Below are 19,428 nucleotides of genomic sequence, written 5' to 3' on the forward strand. Positions count from 1 at the left end.
TGGTGATCAATATCTGAGGTATAATATTGGCAAACGTAACTGGTGTGCTGTCAGGTATGAGTGCTCCGCTGATTATGTAAGCGCACAAAACCGATTTAAATCGTAGTGTATAGCCGTAGCATGAACATCTGAGGAACCGGTGGTTACGGAGACACGGCTAGTAAATTCAGGTCAGTGTAACTACAATCGGCTTCATCATACGCCGGTTCCGCGACGCTGGCCTGTGACACACACCTGGCGCTTACACAGACCGAAAATACCACACTAAGATCGCGTCGGAAACATTTACACTCTCGTAAACACACACAGTTTGCGAACAGAGTGACTGCTCCACACAAACATGAATTTCAAACGCCCACAAACGGTAAATCTCAGTCGTGAACGTGCCGCAAAAGCAGCGGCGGCAGTGGGGAGCGGGGAGCGGACTCCCGCGCCTGCTTTCGAAACGGGCCGCTAGGGGGATTTCAGTGGCGCCCCTACAGGCCGCGCTCGAGGCGTATACTGCACTTGACATAAATATGCTCGAGGGCATACAGAAAAAAGCAATACGGTTTATTTTTGGCCGGTATGACCGCAATTTTTCGCCCTCACCTCACGCATGCTCATTGTCGTTCGAGCCCCTCGCTTTTCGACGCACACTTGATGGTATCACTCTGCTACGTAAGATTGTACACAGCCGCAGTTGCATTGAAGCACCGATTACTTTTTGTCATTCAGCACGACGAGCCACGCGCCGATCTCACACACTCAACATTGTTCCCTTCCAGCCATTTGTAAATTGCTTTAAAGCATTCCTTTTTCCCAGCCGTTGTTGAGATTTGAAACAACCTAGATGGTTCCCTGCGCGAAAAACCAATTGAACTGTTTTTGAAAGAATTAACTGCCTAACCATATTTTGTAATATGTTTTAAATGCTTTGTATGTTTATGTGGTGTAGCTTAATTAATGTATGTTCTTTTCTTTTCCTGATGTACCCACTCCTGCTATGTCTCGTGTATCGAGACTGCAGTGTCTGTAAATAAATAAATAAATAATAAACAATTTCAAACCTAATCCAATGCCTGGTGGTGTGTCCTTCAGTGTTTACATAGAAATAAATCCTCCAGCTTTGCTATGGTTCAAGCCTTGCGCGAGTTAGTGCAAGCTTCGCCAATTTTTATTTTTTTATTCGCAGACTGAAAGTAGAGGTGCGTGTTGTATGCAAGGGCAGGTTATACGCGCGAAAATACGGACGTACCCCACATCAACACCCCTGACGATCAGCACTTGAAGAAGTGCAGGTCGCGCTGACTTCAACTCCTCCCCCCACTTCCCCCCAAAGAAAAAGAAAGAGCTGTTTATGCACACACACCAAGATTACGAGTAAACACATCCAACGAACGTGCCATTACATCCAACGTTGGATGTGCTGGCTCGTTGGATGTAATGGCATGATGGATGTAGCTGCTCGTTGGATGTGGTGGCGCGTTGGATCACCCTTCTGAAGAGGGAAGGTGTAATGACAGCAGCGTCAACAGACCCTGTCGTGGCTTTGTTGTGTCCCTCTCCGTCGGCGGGAGCGAGGTGTGACCTCCGCCGACGCCAGCGAGTCGCAACCCTTTGTACGGGCCTAGCCAGCGGCTTTTGATACGGCGTCAGGGAAGGCTTTTCTGTCCTCCTCCTGACCTTCGGGGGCGGTCAGGGTGCTTGGGGCCAACACATCCATCGTGCCATCACATCCAACGAGCAGAGATAGCCAATTTCGTGCCGTTACATCCAACGTGCCAGCACATCCATCATACCATTACATCCAACAAGCAGAAACATCCAGCATCCTACGCGCCACTACATCCAGCGTGTCATTACATCCCACGTGCCATATCGCGCAACTTCGTCCAAGGCTGTGTCATTACATCCAATTTCGGCCAGTACATTCAATGCGCCACCACATCCAACGTTTCATTACTTCCAGCGCGTAATTCCGTTGCCTAACGTAACTATATACATTTCTAGGCTTAATTCATCGCAGTCTGACTGAACTCCGCGTTCCAGCGTAGCGGGCAGCGTGCGCGACGCCACGAGGCCTTCTCTTCCACGTGCAAGTGTTGTTTGGTGCGAGGAATAATTGCACCCACTACAGCCCTAATTTCAGTGCCGCCGTGAAAATGGCAAGTGGTGCAGACGGGCAGACTCTGGGTTTTGTAATAAAACATTGAGTATTGTTATTAAATTGAGTTACAAAACGTTGATTTGTATTTTGTAACAATTTAATGCTACTATTCCGACCGACTGATATATATATATATATTTTAACTGCAGAGTAAACCAGCTCATCCTCATTTACAAGTTAGGTGTTTACTTTGTTTAACAGCACGGAAAAGCGCTTAGTGCGTAAGAAATATTTTCCGCAGCAATCATGCACGTCAAAGCAGCGTGGCAGCGTCCCCGAATATGAGCGACGTTGGATCGCCGCTCATTGGTATCTCTGAAACTCACATTCGGTACTTTTATGAAAAAGAACTTCGCTACTCAGAAAAAAATTAAAATAATTTCTTTAAGGAATTGAGTAATCAGTTCAAATAACATTTACGAGAAAATCAAGCAAAGGAAAATAATCGAGAAACTATCCTCAACAAACACTTACAGGAGAAATCGCTTGAAGAGTATGCGGATTCATAACTAGGCGTTAAATAATCTCAAAAGCACAGATGCCGTCTTTAAGAAATAGATCCTGGAGATCCTGTCGAAAGACAAATCAAAATGAAAACAAAATAAAAAAAGCAAATTTATATATTCATGCACCGAAAGCTCCTTAAAACCCGTAATTTTTTTATACTGGACCGAAAGGGCTGCGGAATCCTGATGGACGTTCGCCGTGAGGATGCTGTCTTTCCCGAATTCCTCTCGACGCATGGGAAGTGGGGAACGAGCGTGCATGGCGTCTGATTGCGCGGGAGCTCGCCTAAAACTCGAGCCCTTAGATTGAGCCACCGCTGCCCTTTGCATCGCCAATTATCGCTGCAGCTTCGGCTAGCCGAGGTGAACTCTTGGGTGCTCCATTTCAACCCACTGCGGGTGCCAAGGCACTATTTTAGTTCCGCAGAGCGCGCGGAAGCGAGAAAGATCACGTGGGCGACAAGGGGATGGGAAACGCGATGGCGTGGATAAAAAAACCTCAGAATTAAGGATCCTCAGAAATCCTCAGGCGTTTAGAAACTGCCACGGGAGCAAGTCTTGATGCGACCGCTCTTGGTCACAGCTCCGGACGAACTCGTTGAAGGATGCGCGAGCGGTCGTAAGCAAAGCCGCCACTAGGGTGCCTCGATGCCCTTGGGGCCAACACATCCATCGTGCCATCACATCCAACGAGCAGAAACATCAAATTTCGTGCCGTATACATCCACGCCATTCTTTAATCCAATTTCGTGCCGTCACATCCACGCCATTCTTTAACAGATCGGCCCACTTCCGACACAGTGACGGTCTTTAGAGTCGCCCCTAAACTACGCCTTGGCCGATGGCATACTCGCCTTATCCGACGGCACGAGAAACGTAGACAAAAGCGAGACATGAAGGGCTACGCCATATATACGGTCGGTCTGGTCCTCCCTCTCAACCTTAGTCTCTTGCAAGGCCACTATGTCCAGGTACCGGTCAGTCACGAGTCGATACAATTGGTTTTGGAGCCTACGGTCAGCAAGTTCCCTGACATATAGCGTGGCGATGCGCATAGACTTGTTAAAAAAATTGAGAGGAGAATTGCAAAGCTGTCGCACTACGGTTACCTACAACATCACGTAAACACAAGGGGAACAACATAACTCAACCCGAAACTCAAAACAGGTCAAAGAACTTCGCCTCTACCAAGCAGTGTGATTCCAAGCCGACGCAAAAACATAGTTGTTACAAATTTCGTCAGCGTCCTTGCGGGCACACTCCCTTTCGAAGCCCCGAAATGGTAGGCAGGTGTTTAAACCCGGTGGCGTCGGGGCCACCTTTGGGCTTCGACGCCCGGGTACCGTCTTCTCCTCGAACCTCGGTGCCTTCGGCTGGTGTCGTCGCCTTCGCGCTGCCGCTTTGCGACGGCACCATGTTTATGACGTCCGCTTCGGGAGCCGGAATTGTCGTCAGAACCTCCTTCACCTTGGTGCTGCTGGCTCGACAAAGCGCGTCTTCAGCCGACCCATTTGGAGGAACGCTGAAGCCAGCGTCGCCCACGACCGGCACCTCCGGGACGCGCGTCGTCACCACCTCGCCAATGGTCTCTTTCGTTCACGTGGCTTTCCGACGGAGCTCGTCGTCACTCGCAGGCCCGGTGACAGTAGCGTCCGTCGACGCGTCACCGCTCCCATGGCACCTCGCCGACGCGCCCGTGGCCAGCGCAACGTCTCTTCAGGCACGTTGCAGAGCGACCGGTGCGAACCTCCCGGTTTCCCGGATCAACGGCGATGCAGCGCTGGTCCTTTGCCTTTACGTCGTTCGCGGCCAAAATCTTCTTCACGCCTTCCGCCGACTTGAACGCCACCGCCCAGCCGTGGCTCTATTTGATACGCCCCCAGTGCTGCAACAACATCGGGGAGCCTAAATCCGCCTGTTGGGGCATATAATGAACATCCGCATCCTGAGCAGAAATCCTGCTACCGCGGACCGAAACGCCCGCCGCTCCCCAGCGCTACCGCACACCACAAGCGCAGACGGCAAAAAGCGTCACAGTCCTCAACTGCGATGCCTAAATATTGGCTGTTATACAAGTGTGGTGTTTGCATTACATTGTTAACGGTCAGCGCGCGAATGTAAGACACCAAAAAGAAGTAACCGACATGACTGAAATTCTTCCAAAAAAATAAATCAGCCGAGGGTTGAACGCTACTTCTGCAGGGTCTCGCTAGTCGTTAATGATGAATATTCAGCAACTCGCGCAGCGTGCAGTTCTCTTGAGATGTTTGTGCGGCTCTGTGTGCTTTCTGCTCTGCTTACCCCAATCGCCTTTCCTGCTTCAAAACTCTGAGTGGCGCCGGAATGGGGCTAAAATGACCACGGCACTAAGGCCCCTAAAATAGCCCAAAATAATTTTGTAAGGGGCTTTACTCGGCGCTAGAACTTCTGTGGGCTGCACACCGCGCAATGAAATGAGCGAGAAAAAAAATGGCCGCGTATCTGCTCCTTTCGTTGCAAATGTCGTCAAAAGACGATAGTCTTTGTAGACATTTGCCAAGGAAATGCCTCCCTTTGCTTTCCCGCTCACCTCTCATGCTGTTCCTGTACCGTCGCGCTCATCCCAAGGTAAACACACTAAAGATTTGCGCAAGGCGATTTGAATTTACCGCGTTTCACTGCTACAGGTCAGGTTCCTCGATGCCAGCGCTGCAGTACGGCGGAGACGCGCGTGAATGCAGGCGGCCGACTACAAGGTTTATAGAACCGCGTGGCCGTGCTCCACGTGCGTTCCAAGCAGAACGTGGAACCTAGCTAGTGGAACCTTTCGTTGCTGTTGCCGCGTTATTTTTCGTATGCCGCCAGGAGGCGGCGGTTTTCTGCAGTAGATGTAGAATATCATTTGCTGTCGAAAAACCAAGCATCCATGAATTTTTATAATAAAGGAACACTGTAAATATCCCTTGTGTACTAATTTCCTATCTTATATTGGCATATAATGTCTTGTTCTTGTTCAACAAAGTTGACAAGTATGAACATATAAACCGGGCTTAGACGTTTACATTTGGGTGTGAGTATATAAGATTATTGCGTAGTAAGCAATTTACTTTGGCCGGGTGGCTGAATCGAGTTGCAGACAGACAGACGGACAGACAGACGGACAGACATACAGACAGACAGACATACAGACAGACCAAAATTTCCGTGTTTAAGTAGCCCAAGAAAGACTATCGTCTTTAAAAAGATCCCCTCCTTTGTTTGTCCGTCCCAAAACAGCTCGAGCTGTTCTGGGCGACGTTCTCGCGCTGACTCAATCGCAAGAAACACCGCGAGAAATCAACCTGCGGGATGTTTCCGGACGCCGCCAGCCCAGGAAACCTCTGGCATGGCCCATGAGATCCGAGCGGTCTCGCGCGATCGGCTGCGCCGGCCGTTTTTCTTGGCGGTTGAACACAACCGGAACGGCTGACTTTTGACCGCCAGAGCCGAAACGCCGGACAACATGGCCCGCACGGCTGCAGTGTCGAAAGTATACCGTACCTGCTCATCTATGAACTGAGGCCACCTTGCTCCCTCTAGTGCCGTCGATTGTTACGCGTGCGGCAAGGAAGAGCTCAACCAGCAAGAGCCCGCCGTGTCAACACGAAACAAGGTGACGGAGGTTGATCTTCACCACTCACCGCTGAGCTTGGGAGGACCATCTTCGATTTCATACACCGTGTGCGCATACGACGGGCCGTCCTGCGGTACACAAATATGCTGTGCATGTGACGCCTTCACTCCGTATGGGCACCAGTGTGCTTTTGCTCTCATCACAAAGCTAAAAACTACGATGCAGAAATAAGCAAGTTCAATTCAGCAATGCACAAGAATGGTGAGGTCAAGAGCCCCAAATATCTAAAGCAACTTGTTTCGTTTAAAAAAAAAATTCGTTTCTAATGACGCAATGCCTCGAAATCTCAATTATAAGACAATCATATATCATTTTTACGTTTAGAAGCCATGTTAAAACGAAGTATTTTTGAGTGTTTTCAATAGCAAAAAATGGTGCCATATGCACTACATACGCTCACCGTTGGTTGTTATTGCAGCAAATATATACACTGAGCATTACAGTAAACTGACACAGCTAGGATGCTAGGAGCTGTGGTTTTCAAGGAGTTCCTCCTATGACCTCCTAGACTGATTCGTTCAATCTCCCCGTTAGTTACGGAGAACAGGACTTTCCAGGTGCGCCACCTTGCAGCGTCGATCCCAGCTACTCGCCGCTGCTGCTCTGCTGCAGGTCTTTCCGAAGTCCCCGCTCACCCGACGCGCACTGCTCGTTGTTTCCTAAACCGCATATGCGCTATGACAGGACCTCTAAGCTGGAATGCGTAATGCTGGGATGTCATCCTAGGTGCGCTCTATAGCTGCTGCCCTGAATGATGAGACTCGGTGACAATAGAAAGGCCTCGCAGCAAATCAAATTCAGCTAAAATCTAATTCAGAGCTGTAAACTAATGGTGAACACGACTGCTGATCGGTCTGAAACAGCAGCCAAATCCGCCACATGCCGACAAAATCTGGTTTGAAGTCACCGAAGCACAGAGGGCTCAGGCTGAGCATTCGAAATAGGAAAAATATTAAGGAAAAAAATGTAAAAAAGAAGGCGCTCTCGTGGGAAAGATGAGATATGCGTGCTCAGTGAACAAAACAGTGAAACAACGTGGATTTAATCGTTAGAAGAGCAGATAAATTAAAAGCACGGCCAGATGTTTTAACAATTTTAGGCTGCAAAACACGTAGTATGAGACTGAGTGAATTATAGAGGAAATCGCAGCTGTGACCGGAAATGAGGTTGAAAAATCGCTCTAAAGGAGCAAGCGGAGGTCAAGCAGTCGGGGATGGCAGCACAAAGTATATAGTATACACATCTTCCAATGCGAGGTGACAGGCTTGCAAAAGAGTAATACCCCTGTCAAACGTGCCTATTTAAGTGCACTTACACAGAGTGCACTCGGCTAAAATGTCATTCGGGAGCAGCTAAACGGCAAACGCGAATGACACTTTACAAGGAACGCACTTTAAGCTGAGTGTGGTCCCCAAACACACTTTACCGGGGCCAGCTCGCCGAGTGAGTAATCTCGTGAGCAGTAGTCCGAAAATCGGAAAAATTAACCTAAAACCGTGAGCGTTTAGATGCTAATAAGTAACGTTAAAAGTAAATTATAGATATATTGCTGATTTACTTTTACAAAAATTGAAGCAGCGACGAAAAATAAGAAAATAACCTCTCTCTCAACAACGTGCCAGCGCCGCCTAGTGGGTGTTTTGCTCCATGGCAGCCGTTCTCGTAGGTGGTTTCTTGTGGCCCTGTGATTGTGTTCCTGCTTCAGCCTATTGCTGTTGTATTCAACGCTTTCAGATAATTTCCTTCGAACAATAATGCTGCTGTCATTCACTGCGCAGTGAATAACAGTGAAGATATCAGCGCCAGTGTTCGGTCTCCGTCCCGACTCTGTTTTTTGTGGTCTTGTGCGAGGCGCCGATTGCGATTTTTAACAATGCAAACACAACGAAATGTTTACATTATTCCTCACGTGATAAAGAGGGGGAATTTCAAGTAATTTCGCGTAATATTTACGCCGGCTATCGTCACTGACATCACGGCCAAGGGCACTTTATTTCGTCGTTTAGCAGCGCGCAGCCTAAGTGTCACTTAAGAAGCCCGAGTGCACTTGGCGGAAGTGCACTTAAATAGGCACGTTTGACAGGGGTATTACACATTGAGTGTCTCGGAATTAACCTGTGAACAGTATACCAGTTATTACGGATGCAGTCTTGGTCCATGGGAAAAATATTGTCAAACGGCTCGACCATCGTGGACCATATACCTCCTAGTCAATGCACTGCTTGCAGCACACACCACATTCTTTAGCAAAGTGACGGAATGAACGCGCTGAAATAAACGCAGAGAAGAGGCAGGATTTCAAAACGGGTTGCACGATCTCGTCGGGTAAGGCGGCCCCGACCATTCTGCAGCTACTCAGCCACCCCTGTTCGGACTGGCAGGCAGCAACTATGCCCACCAGCAAGCCCTTTCTCGCCAGAGGAAGCATTGGGCACATCACCCAGCATTACCGCACCCTTGGGCAATCCCTCCTGCCTTGACATCCCAAACTGCTCGGAGAAAGTGACCTCCGTAGAATCGGCATTTCCTTCGCACCTGCAGCTGGTGCCACATACGCCGCAGAACGCCCTCGCCCAGGCCCCTGTATTGTCATCGCCGGGTGTGCTCACAGCAAGGCACGCAGGGGGCCCCCTTTCCAAGCTGACGACCACCGACCGGAACTACTGGAGATCGTCACTCCCCGGCAAAGCAGCCACGTCCACCCTTCTGCTGCGTAATATCATTTGCCACTACTTCTGTTCGGTGGATGCACCACGTGTCAGCATTGGCAAGCGCTGTGGTGGGCGAACGGCCGTGCACAGCGCGAAGCGGAAGGGGGGGGGGGGGGGGGGGGGGGGCGTGTACCGTGCGTTCCTCCGCCGCAGCTGCAGCTGCAGCTGCAGCCACGTCGTCCGTGTGCAGCATGCCGGTGACTGCGACGAGGCGCTCCTCGAGCGGCGTCAGCGACTTCTTCCCCGAGGCAGAGCGGAGCTTGGCTCGTACATTGCACTTCCAGTCGAACCACGTCTGCGAAGGAAAGGGATCAGTTGCCTGCACTGCTCTGACCTTTTGCGCACGCCTGTACGAAGGCGCTTTTGTGCATGTGTGGGTGGCGTGGTGCAAGCAAGACCAAACACAGCATGCAACACACCCAAGGGAGATTGCATCGAAAAAAAACCCGCCCGCATCTTCCCACGGGGGGAACTCGAGTAAATGCGTCGCAGAGTGGTGGGGGTATCGCGTGAATGTTGCGTAATTGGGTATGGTTTGGGAATGCTTAATTGTTATTTCGTCTTTATTATTCTTATTTATTGAATGAAGGAGAAGCGAAGGCAAGGAGTGTAAAGTTAAAGTCTGTCTTTATTGCTTGGTGCCGTCAAGCAAAGCGTCAAGTCAAGCGAAAGCCAAGCAAAGACGCCCTTGACTGAATTCCGAACGCGCGCTCGGCCACTTATATACACACCGCCCGCGTTCGAGGGAGAGGAGTACGGGGGAGAGACGCGCATGCGCACACTTCCGCACACAAGCCCGCGAACTTTCCACGCACCCACCACGCCGTTATCACCCACCACGCCGTTATCACGCGTACACGCCCTGCCGCCGTTACTGTTGAGCGCGACGCAGCGCACGGGTAGCTACGACGCATGCGCGCACAGACGCGCTCCCCCCGCACCGCCGCAGCTGTGGTTGAGAGCGACGGAGCGCACGGGGTACACGCGCTCCTCCCGCACCGCCGCACCTGTTGTTGAGAGCGAGGAGGGTACGGGGGAGAGACGCGCACCTGCGCCTCAACGCGACGCGCATGCGCAGTAGCCGCGTTTACATGAATGCGACAAGTGGCGCCTCGCATCGCCTCGCATCAGTTTTCTAGCGCATCGCATCCATGTAAACTGGGCTAATGCGCTAGGAAAGCGCGTCGCATTAATGCGCCAGACAGGGGTGGATTGAGACGCGTAAGTCGACTTTCGAAGTGCATGTAAACGCGAGCGCATCGCATTAGGAATTATGCCGACAAGAAAAGTAAGCCCTGCCAACGCAGCTTTGCATTTAAAAACGTCTAAATCGAGTGTAAGACGCCGGAAAATGCGAGTCGTGAAAAAAGAACAAGAACCAGCCGTGCCGGAAGCTTTGGAAGGGCCAGAAACGCTACTTCACCTTCGATGTGCGACACCGTATGGCGCCACCATCGCACCAGGGGTAATGCGGCACATGTAAACGCTAGCGCATCGCATTACTCGTGATGCGCTTGGAAATGCGACGCGCTCCTATCGCATTCTGTCGCATTCATGTAAACGCGGCTAGTGAGCGTGTGGACGGCGCCGACAACATCGGCGAGTGACATCGCGAGCCTAACAAATGCTCAGCATTTAAAACTCGTCGCGCCTTACCCCCCTCACGTGCACGAAGCCACGGGATTAGGCTGCATTGCAAAAGCCGCGTTATGGTGGCTACTAGTGTCACTAAATAACCTTATTTCGTGACACTAGTGGCTGCCATAGCCGCGTGCTCGCAAACGTGTAACGCGCTGCGCATGCGCAACGTGTCGCAAAGCATGCTGCTCGCGGCGACTCCAAGCGAGCCTGGTTTTCCTGCTCTCCCAGCGCTCCTCGTGCCGGCGCCAGTGCTTCTCGCGCTCCGCCGCACACGACGGGTCTCGCGGGATGCCCACGCACGGGGGCGCTCGATGCAGCCGAGCAGCTATACAGGCCATCAAATTCGAGTTGTTGAAGTGGGTAGAAAGTGACGCTTTTAGGGAAACTACAAAATGGATTTCGGCCGGGTCGGCGCTTAACTCTTTCGTTACCACGCCTATTCAAATCGATCACCGGTGATCGATGATTTATATTGCCTATTTCAACATGTTGTAGTTGTTTCTCGTACACCTAATGCGGCCAGTGGTTAGTCTAGGCACTGCCCTTTTATAATCAGTTGAAATTTTCCCGCTCCGGTGACATTGAGATTTTTGACGGCGTTTTTTGCGAGCTGAGGTGCGTGTGTTTTTGAGGAAGGGGGCGTGGCTGCTGCACTTGAGAAAAAAGGATGCAGATCGTGGTTAGGCTGCATTACCATAATATTTTTTTTGTCAAAAGGCTCCTGGCAAGTCAAATACCAAATAATGCGGTCAGCTTTGTAATCCGACAGCGTTGAGAGGTGATAATTAATTGAAAATGGCCCCAGCTATTCACTAGTGATCTTTGGTTCGGACAAAGGGCAGCTTTATTCTCCCAAAGCTTATTTCTGATGGTCCCCCGCATGTCTAGCAAGTGTGCCTGACATTTTCAACCAGTTTCCAGCAGTTTCGGTTTCGTTTTCGCATTGCGAAATTCATATTTGGCGCTACTACGCAGTTACCCAACTACAAGCTCATTTGCCATGGCGCCTCCGTTCCCCGTTACTGCTCCTCAAAACAAGCATTCCGCTCGCACTTCCACTTTATCTACGCCTTGCTTCTGCGATAAGAGCTTCCGCTGAAAGTCAAACGATAACACCAAGTCGTCGGGTATCAGTTCAGACGAGGAGAACGCTTCCAATTGGCCTTGAACACCGCCAGCTAGTCAACGGCCAGTTTCGGTTTCATACGAGGGTATTTCCGGAGGTCTAGTGTCACTTCTTAGTAGTACTGTCTATTCTGATGAAGTCTCCAACAGCCTTGTATTTGTTTCTTTTCAAAATTGTTAGGTGGCGCTGCAATGTAGTAGGCTCGTAGTGCTGAACTTGCTTCACAGCCCGACGGCGGCTTGGTGAAAGCTTGCTGGGCATGATTCTAGCGCATCGTACCTTATTCCTGCAAGCAGGGCTACCATAGTGAGTCAGAACATGATAATGAACCGCAAATGAAAGTTCTGACTGATAAGTGATCATCAGAACGTCAACAAGCATCCACCAAAGAGTTAGGTTCTCAACTCCAAGCGGATTTTTTCACATCGCATGCTTGCCTTCAATATTCTGCCGGTCATAATCATTGACAAGGTGTTTTACATCCCGTGGAGGCTAATAATGTGAAACCACCAGATTTCTTCTAGAGAACCATCCAAAATAGCAATATTTGAAATGGTGGTTGGGCTTCACCACATGGCACGGGCACCGTGCGAGCTAACATTTTCTTTGATATCTGACAAATTGTACTGCGCAACTCAATTTTTTTTCTAGGACTGGTTTTTGAAATGTCTACCTACAAAATGTATATTCTAAATTTTTTCTACTCCTAGTCGTTTATTATACACAACTTACTTTTTCTTATTTTCTTCCTCACGTGGACAAAAATTTCGAATTCGATAATTTTTTTCGCAATCATTATTTAGGAAAACATTATTAAAACTGGTGTCGTTGGAAAGTGCGTGGAATAATCTGCATTTTATGTCACTGCAATGTGTGCCTAACCAATATGTATAGCACAAAAAAAAATGTTTTGTTAGACCTCTCAAAATTGGTCAATTTCCCGCGGTAACGAAAGAGTTAAAAGACAATATTTTCGTATTAACCCAGACCATCGAAATTTCTGCAGCACAGAGCAGACTAATATATATGGCTACTGTTTCTGGACATAAAGGGAGCCCATAACAACGTAGATAGTGGATTGTTGTGGCATATACTGGAAGAAAAGGGGATTGGGTCAGAATTTGTATGGCTGCTAAGGGCAATATATGAGGATAACAAGGCGCATATTACATGGGAAGGGCGTACAGGCACAGAGCGGCCATTGCTGTTCACACTTTACATTAGAGGAATGGAAAGACGATTGGAGGAGAGTGGATAAGGTTTTGACTTGTCGTACCGAAGCAATGGAGAGTTGGTGGAGCAACGGATCCCGGGATAGATGTACGCGGACGATATAGTGTTGCTGGCAGATAATGCGGAAGACTTGCAAAAACTGGCCGACATTTGTGGTGATGAGGCAACGTACCTAGGCCGACATTTTAACCCTCAGAAATCTGGAGTCATGGTGTTTAACGAGGAAGCTCATACAGCGCCACTAAGGATTCAACAGTAAGCCATACCATTAGTAAATAAGTACAATACTTGGGGATCTGGCTTAATGAAGGAAAAGGCTAGCTGAATGCCCATGAAGAACATCTCAAACTGTGAAAGGGAGACGAAACGCAGCAGTAATGAAACGTAGAGCGCTTTGGAGATACAACAAGTACGAGGTAGTACGAGGCATCTGGAAAGGGGTAATGGTGCCGACGCTCACGTTCTCTAATGTCGCATTATGCTTGAAGTCAGATATCCTGTCGGGACTGGAGGTTAACCAAAAGGCAGTCGGCAGATTAGCACTGGGAGCTCACAGTAAGACTGCAAATGAAGCGGTACAAGGCGATATCGGTTGGGCTTCATTTGAGGCGAGGGAAGCGCAAAGTAAAATACGTTTTGAGGAGCGGCTTAGACAGTTAAATGGGAAGAAGCGGTCAGCCAGAGTTCACAGGTACATGTACCTTAAAAGTGCGCACACCCACTGCATGGCGGAAGAGGACGCGAAAGCTGGCGACTAAATATAACTTGGCCGCGGCGAATAAACAGTGGGGGGCAATAAAAAGCAACTGAAGGAAACAGAGGCGCTCATGTGGACAGAGAGGATGGAAAAGAACGGATCCCTGGGAATCTATAAAGCAAGCAAACAAGAGATTTGGAAAGAGAACTTTTATGACAACAATAAAGGTAGTGCGTTGCTCTTTGAAGCGCGGGCTGGCTGTTTGAGAACTCGCACTTACATGAGCAAATATTTGTCCCAGGATGAGACAAGTGTGGGATGTGGCAGGGATAAAGAAACAATCGACCACATAGTAATAGAATGCCAAAAAATTCAGCCGGATAGAATTGGGGGGAAAGTCCTACTTCCTGAGGCACTGGGCTTCGCAGTTGATGGAAGCATTAGCTGGTCAGCAGTACGTATTACTAAGCAGCGGCTAGAGTATTGGTGGAAAAAAAGCAGGGAAGTCGATAAAGTGTCATCCCAGCCAGGGGTAGCGGCAGGGCAGAATTAAAAACAAATCCGAGTTGAGGGTTAACTAAATTTAAATTCAAATGAACAAGATAGGCTAGATGCCGTCACCCCAAATCAAAGGGGAGGCCTTTGATCATCATCATCATCAGCAGCAGCAAGGCGCGCTCACTGAGTGAATTAAGCTAGGGAAGGCTCGCTGTTGCGCAGCGTCCGCGAGGGGAGGAGACAAGCGCGTGCACTTTTGAGGGCCGCGCCTTGACCGCGTACTCGAGAACGCGCTTCGAAGCTCGTTCGGCTTGACAGCTGGAACTTCTAAAGCGAGCACAGTGCGAGTCGGCCACCGGCGACCGCCGCCATTCTAGAACAGGCACCGAGGGACGACCTATCGTAGGCCTTGGGAATATATGCGATGACGCAGTGAACGGAAGATCGCTCCGTGAACCACGAGCGATGAGTCTGTGCTATGTGCAAACGTACGACCGATAACGCAGGCGCCATGAGCCGCGCATTGTCGAAAACGGCGGGACCCTAGCTCTCCTCGGCGTCATCTACGGTGGCGTGGGCACAGTGCGGGCCACAAGCCGCTGGAGGCTAGCCTCTAAACCGCTAAAAAGCTGTCGAGGAACCCTGCCGCCCATCATGCTATGTGTTGTTGTTGACCTCCCAAAAAGGTTATTGCACTTCGAGCGCACTGCGAGAAGGCGTGGTCGCTGTGGAGATCGGCGAGCTTTGGTCGCTTTTAATGGCTCGCTTATGCCCCAGGGCAACCGTCACCTATGTTACTGGAACTATGCTCCGGGTTTCCTGCGTTAAAAACTCGTAAATTTTCTTTTGTTCACAAAAGGATAGTGGAACTGCACACTGCAGATTCATTCGGGAAACGCCAAACGGGGGCCGAGGAACCCCGTCAGAACCGCGGGTTTAGAGCGATGGGAGCCTCCTCCTGGTCAGCGCCCAGACATCGCGTAACCAGCACGCGAAAATGACTTGCCCCCCCATAAGTGGCAGCGTAGGCGGGGGTTGCGCCAGAGGAAGATCATATGGCTCAGTCTTATGCCCACTCGGGGGGATTGGCTAAGGTGGTGGTGGTAAGAAAGGGAATTCCTTACAGAGGGAGATATCAGCACACATCGTTCTCGTTTGCGACAAGGCTTTCTTCGTCAAGCGCTTCAGCGGTCTGCCCGCACAGGAGCGCCATTGGAATGATCTAGACGACAACGGTATTTGTCGTTTTGGACAGCTCAGAGGATGGAGAGGGTGGTGACGGGTCGGGAGTGTTGAAGACAGCGAGTGGAATTTATGCCTCCTATGCGCGTGCACGCGTTCATGTTCGCACGAGGGGCGGAGAACGCACCTTCCTCCACCTGTCGGCGTCCTTGTGCACGCCCGCAGGCAGGTGGTCGTGCGAGTTGAGGAAGCGGGCGAACTGGGCCCACTCCCGCTTGCGGTCCCGGACGGTGTAGCCGGAGTGCAGCTGCGACGTGGCCAGGTTCGGGTGCCGCTCCATGAAGTCCAGGATCAGCTCGAACTGCCGGGCCGACGTGCGCACGCGCCGACGGCCGCCGCCCCCCGACATCTCCTGCTGCTCTTCCTCGCGGGGCGGCGGCGGCGGCGGACAGGGAGCCCACCAGGGGACGTAGTACATGCGCGGCCCGGTGCTGCATGCGGCGCGCAGTGTGTTGCACTGAGAAGTCGTAGGCACTTAGTGGCCAACAGCTCGGTGCATGCACTGCCCGCGGGTCCAGTTAGGAATCCCACTGCAGCGAGCCCATCGGAACGTCCGAAGTGAGCGTGTGCTTCGATTCTCTGTCTCGTACTTATTGTCCGAGGACGCCATATGGAACGCGAGTACCCAATTCCGCCGTGCGCGACAGTGAGGCCGGGAGACGAGCCGGCCTTTCGGTATGCACCCAGACCCATATATCGTGCCCAGAACACTGCGTGCAGGTATATTTACTAAGAAACTATGCCCAGACCACTGCGTCCAGGTATAGAACGACTCCCGGCGACAACATACCCACCACCACCACCACGGATACAGTGCTAATCGCAGTTATGAGACGTATGCCCCCGGAGGATGGCTTCTGCCCCAGTGTTTTGCGCAGGATGCGTTTTTTTTCCCACTCGACATTGAGCGCCAGAGAAGAGCGGAACACAAAGGTCGCTATCGTATTAAACGAGCAAAAATAATACCAAGCCATACCACTCCGTGAAGGAGGATGGCCAGCGAAGCCTTTTTAGGGCACGACACGGAAATGAGCTGAAAAGTCTGGGCAAATTTCGTTTCCTCTAGAGCGCTGACGGCGGTAGTTCTTGCAAGGACGCAGCATGCAGTTATACAGCCGTTTTCTGCTGAGCATTCGCAATGAAGGTGGCGCTGCCGCGAAGCGCTTTTGCGCACGTGAAACAAAAGTGCGCGCAACTTTAGACTCTGCCCATCCCGCACTTCGTCCTGCAAGTTAAATAAACGCTTTGTCGTGTGCCACCCTCGAGCCCATGTGCCGAGCTCCTTCCGTGAGGAAGACGAACATACTGCTGTGTGCCATAACTGCGCCTCACCGAGGAAATCATGGGCCCTTCGAAACACGGAAAGACACGCACCATGCAGAACGCTCGTTCTCCGAGCTCTGGAGACTCGGGAGGCTCCGCTCGCAGACGCAAAAAAAAAAAAAAAAAAAACGCACAGACGGTTAGCATACTCCCTAACGCGAAATTTGTGCGCAGCGCGAACTGCAGTCTTCTCGGTCACATCGCAGGTCTCAGGATTAAGTGATCGCGTGATCAGCGAACGCACGGCGGCGCGCCGGCGAGCATGTTGCAAATTGTGTTTGAAACTCCCGCTCAAATTTCACGTGGACAACGAAGCAGCAGCGTCTGGCGAAAGGAGAGTGGGAGGCATGTGAGAGAGATGACACCATAGCAACGTGCCACCGTCCCTCCCCCTCACACTTTCCCCAGACACTCCGACGAGCGTCTCGTGCGGGCTCAGCATACTGCCTCCCCCATGCAGCGTTGCCCCCCGACACATTTTCGACACACTTTCCTCCGCCGTTTTCCTTCTGTCGTCGCTCGCTCGGATACGAAGCCGACGCCGTCGCCAGACCCCAGTGGCGGCCGCCAAAGTGCTTGCGCACTGCTATTTTAACCGTGACGTCTTCTCGGTCCTGAAACAATACACATACTGCGTTATCGGAGAATGCAATTGGCGAACGTATTTTGGCGGTGGCCCGCTTAGTGCTCGCGCCGGCATCGGGCCTTCAGAAGGAGAATGAACTCGGCAAGCATGATGATGATGGGGAGGACGAACGTCGCCTATCTCACAGCCGAAACAGACTCTGCACGAGCTTGCATGTGACCAGGCAGGCGACTGCCCGGAAAGCTAGAAGGGGCCAGTTTATTGCTCAACATATCTCATTAACAATATACCTGCGCTGCACGGCCGTTTTAAAGGCCTTCCACAAGTGAGCGTTCAAGTGTCACTCGGAAGTTGCCGTGTAGCACAGGCATAAGACACTTTGCCCGGCCCAGTCGCTAACACTCAATAGCGAATATCAGTTCCACCGCTCGAGAAAGCATATATCGATCGAGCACAGCCAATTACGCCAATTACGGTAGCTGAATTTCTAGAAGGTATGCATGAGCTTTATGTGTGGTTGTGATTGTGCCCGCCCAGCCCAAAAAGAAAACGCTTTCCAACGGAGCACTTTCATCCATTTGCGCTCGCGTTCGCTGCACGGCGCTTGCTTATGGCTGCAACGAGGCCTTTTTTCTTCCCTTTCCTTCATGGTCTCGCCCATGTTCCACCCAACAAGGTATCACGACACGCGAAGAAGCCACTAACCTGGGTCTGGTCAGGGAGGTCAATTCGAACGGCGACTGCCGAGGTTCGAATCTGCCACGGGCTGTCGCTTCGGCGAATTGTTGGCGCCCTTGGTCGAACGTGCGAGCTGTGCGCACTGCAGTCCTCGCTCGGCTCGAGAAAACCCGCTCAGGAGGGCCGCGAAAGACCAGGCGATCAACTCGGGCATAGGACGAGACCAAAGTGCTTCGTCGTCACCAGTTCGAGCGAGCGTGGAACGTAGCACGCCGGCCTCGCTGGAATCCGACGGCGCGTTCGGCACGTGCGTGCGACAGCGATGATGATGCTGATGATCATCGGATGTTCTTTCGCGAATGGAACATACCCAAACAGGGGACATAGATATCTTATTCAAGTACAGGGTCCTCTATAAAGGAAATTTAGAGCGGTCGGGAAGCATTTGGACAGTAAAATTGAAGACAGAGAAAAGGAAGAACCGGGAAGAATAAAAAAAAAACAAACAACCGAATTCCATAAAATGCCAGCGTAAAGGAAGCCAGTCATGGCGGAAATATCGAGTGGAATTTTCAATAAACATGGGAAAACTGGGCCGCTCCTCCGCCTGATATTCGCCCCATCCTTTGGCCTCGCCTCGCCCGGCACATTGCCCACGTGCGGGGCCCTGACACCTGCGCAATTCCCACCTGAACGTCTTCCAGGCCCACCATAACCACATTTACGGCAGCCCGGACATGGGCCGCTTTAGATAAAGTTTGATCTCTCTCTCTCAGAGAAGCAGAGCCCGGCGGCTGCAGAAGCCCGTCTCGGCCCGCGCGTGCAGGCTGCGAAGCGGCACCGGGCCAAGAAGCTGGTCCCATGGGAGACAGGCCAGCAGGTGATGATCGACGGACTCGTCTTCACTGCAGCACGTGTGCAAAAACCGTTCGTCCTCTTTTACCGGGCAACGCTTTTCGCAGCCCCTTGACGACTGCTGTACGAGAAGCAAGCCCGTGGCTCGATATGCCGGCCGTTTTTAACAGAGGAGCTCGCAATGGCCGGCGATGATGCCCGTCACGCCAGGTGGAGGCTGGGCCGACAAATGACGCGGTGCAAGATACGTCCCCCTCACGCCCTATATAAGCCACGCAGATAAACTATACCAGACCTCCGTGGGTGAGCATGCGAGTGCGCACTTGCACGGCCGGACTGCACGCCGCGGCGAGTGGCACCAGCGGCGTTGTGAGCGTCTGCAGGAGGTGGCCGCCAACGCGTTGGTGATAGAAATTGAAGGCGTTTGGAGAACGCATGACTCGTGTCTACATGTTTCCTTTGGGGCCTGTGCAGTGCGCGCCGCCTCCTGTGGGAATGTGCGGCCCTCATTGTTCCTAGAGGAGAACGCTG

The 19,428-nt window shown here is 51.3% G+C and overlaps 1 protein-coding gene across 2 annotated transcripts in view; it reads right to left on the reverse strand.

Moving 5' to 3' along the window:
* Positions 1–16,896, reverse strand: part of LOC144152829 (uncharacterized) — a 55,243-nt gene extending 38,347 nt beyond the window's left edge. For both annotated transcript variants that reach the window (XM_077684312.1, XM_077684311.1), the window contains exons 1-3: positions 15,583–16,896; positions 9,152–9,313; positions 6,315–6,375 (exon numbers count right to left, since the gene is read on the reverse strand). In XM_077684312.1, the coding sequence (XP_077540438.1) occupies positions 6,315–6,375; positions 9,152–9,313; positions 15,583–15,873 (514 nt within the window). In that variant the 5' untranslated portion in view covers positions 15,874–16,896. The remainder of the gene's footprint in view (positions 1–6,314; positions 6,376–9,151; positions 9,314–15,582) is intronic.
* Positions 16,897–19,428: the final 2,532 nt, after the last annotated feature.

Source organism: Haemaphysalis longicornis, unplaced genomic scaffold (assembly GCF_048455015.1).
Source record: "Haemaphysalis longicornis isolate Haplotype H1 unplaced genomic scaffold, Haemaphysalis longicornis Haplotype H1 scaffold_9, whole genome shotgun sequence".
Lineage (NCBI taxonomy): Eukaryota > Metazoa > Arthropoda > Arachnida > Ixodida > Ixodidae > Haemaphysalis > Haemaphysalis longicornis.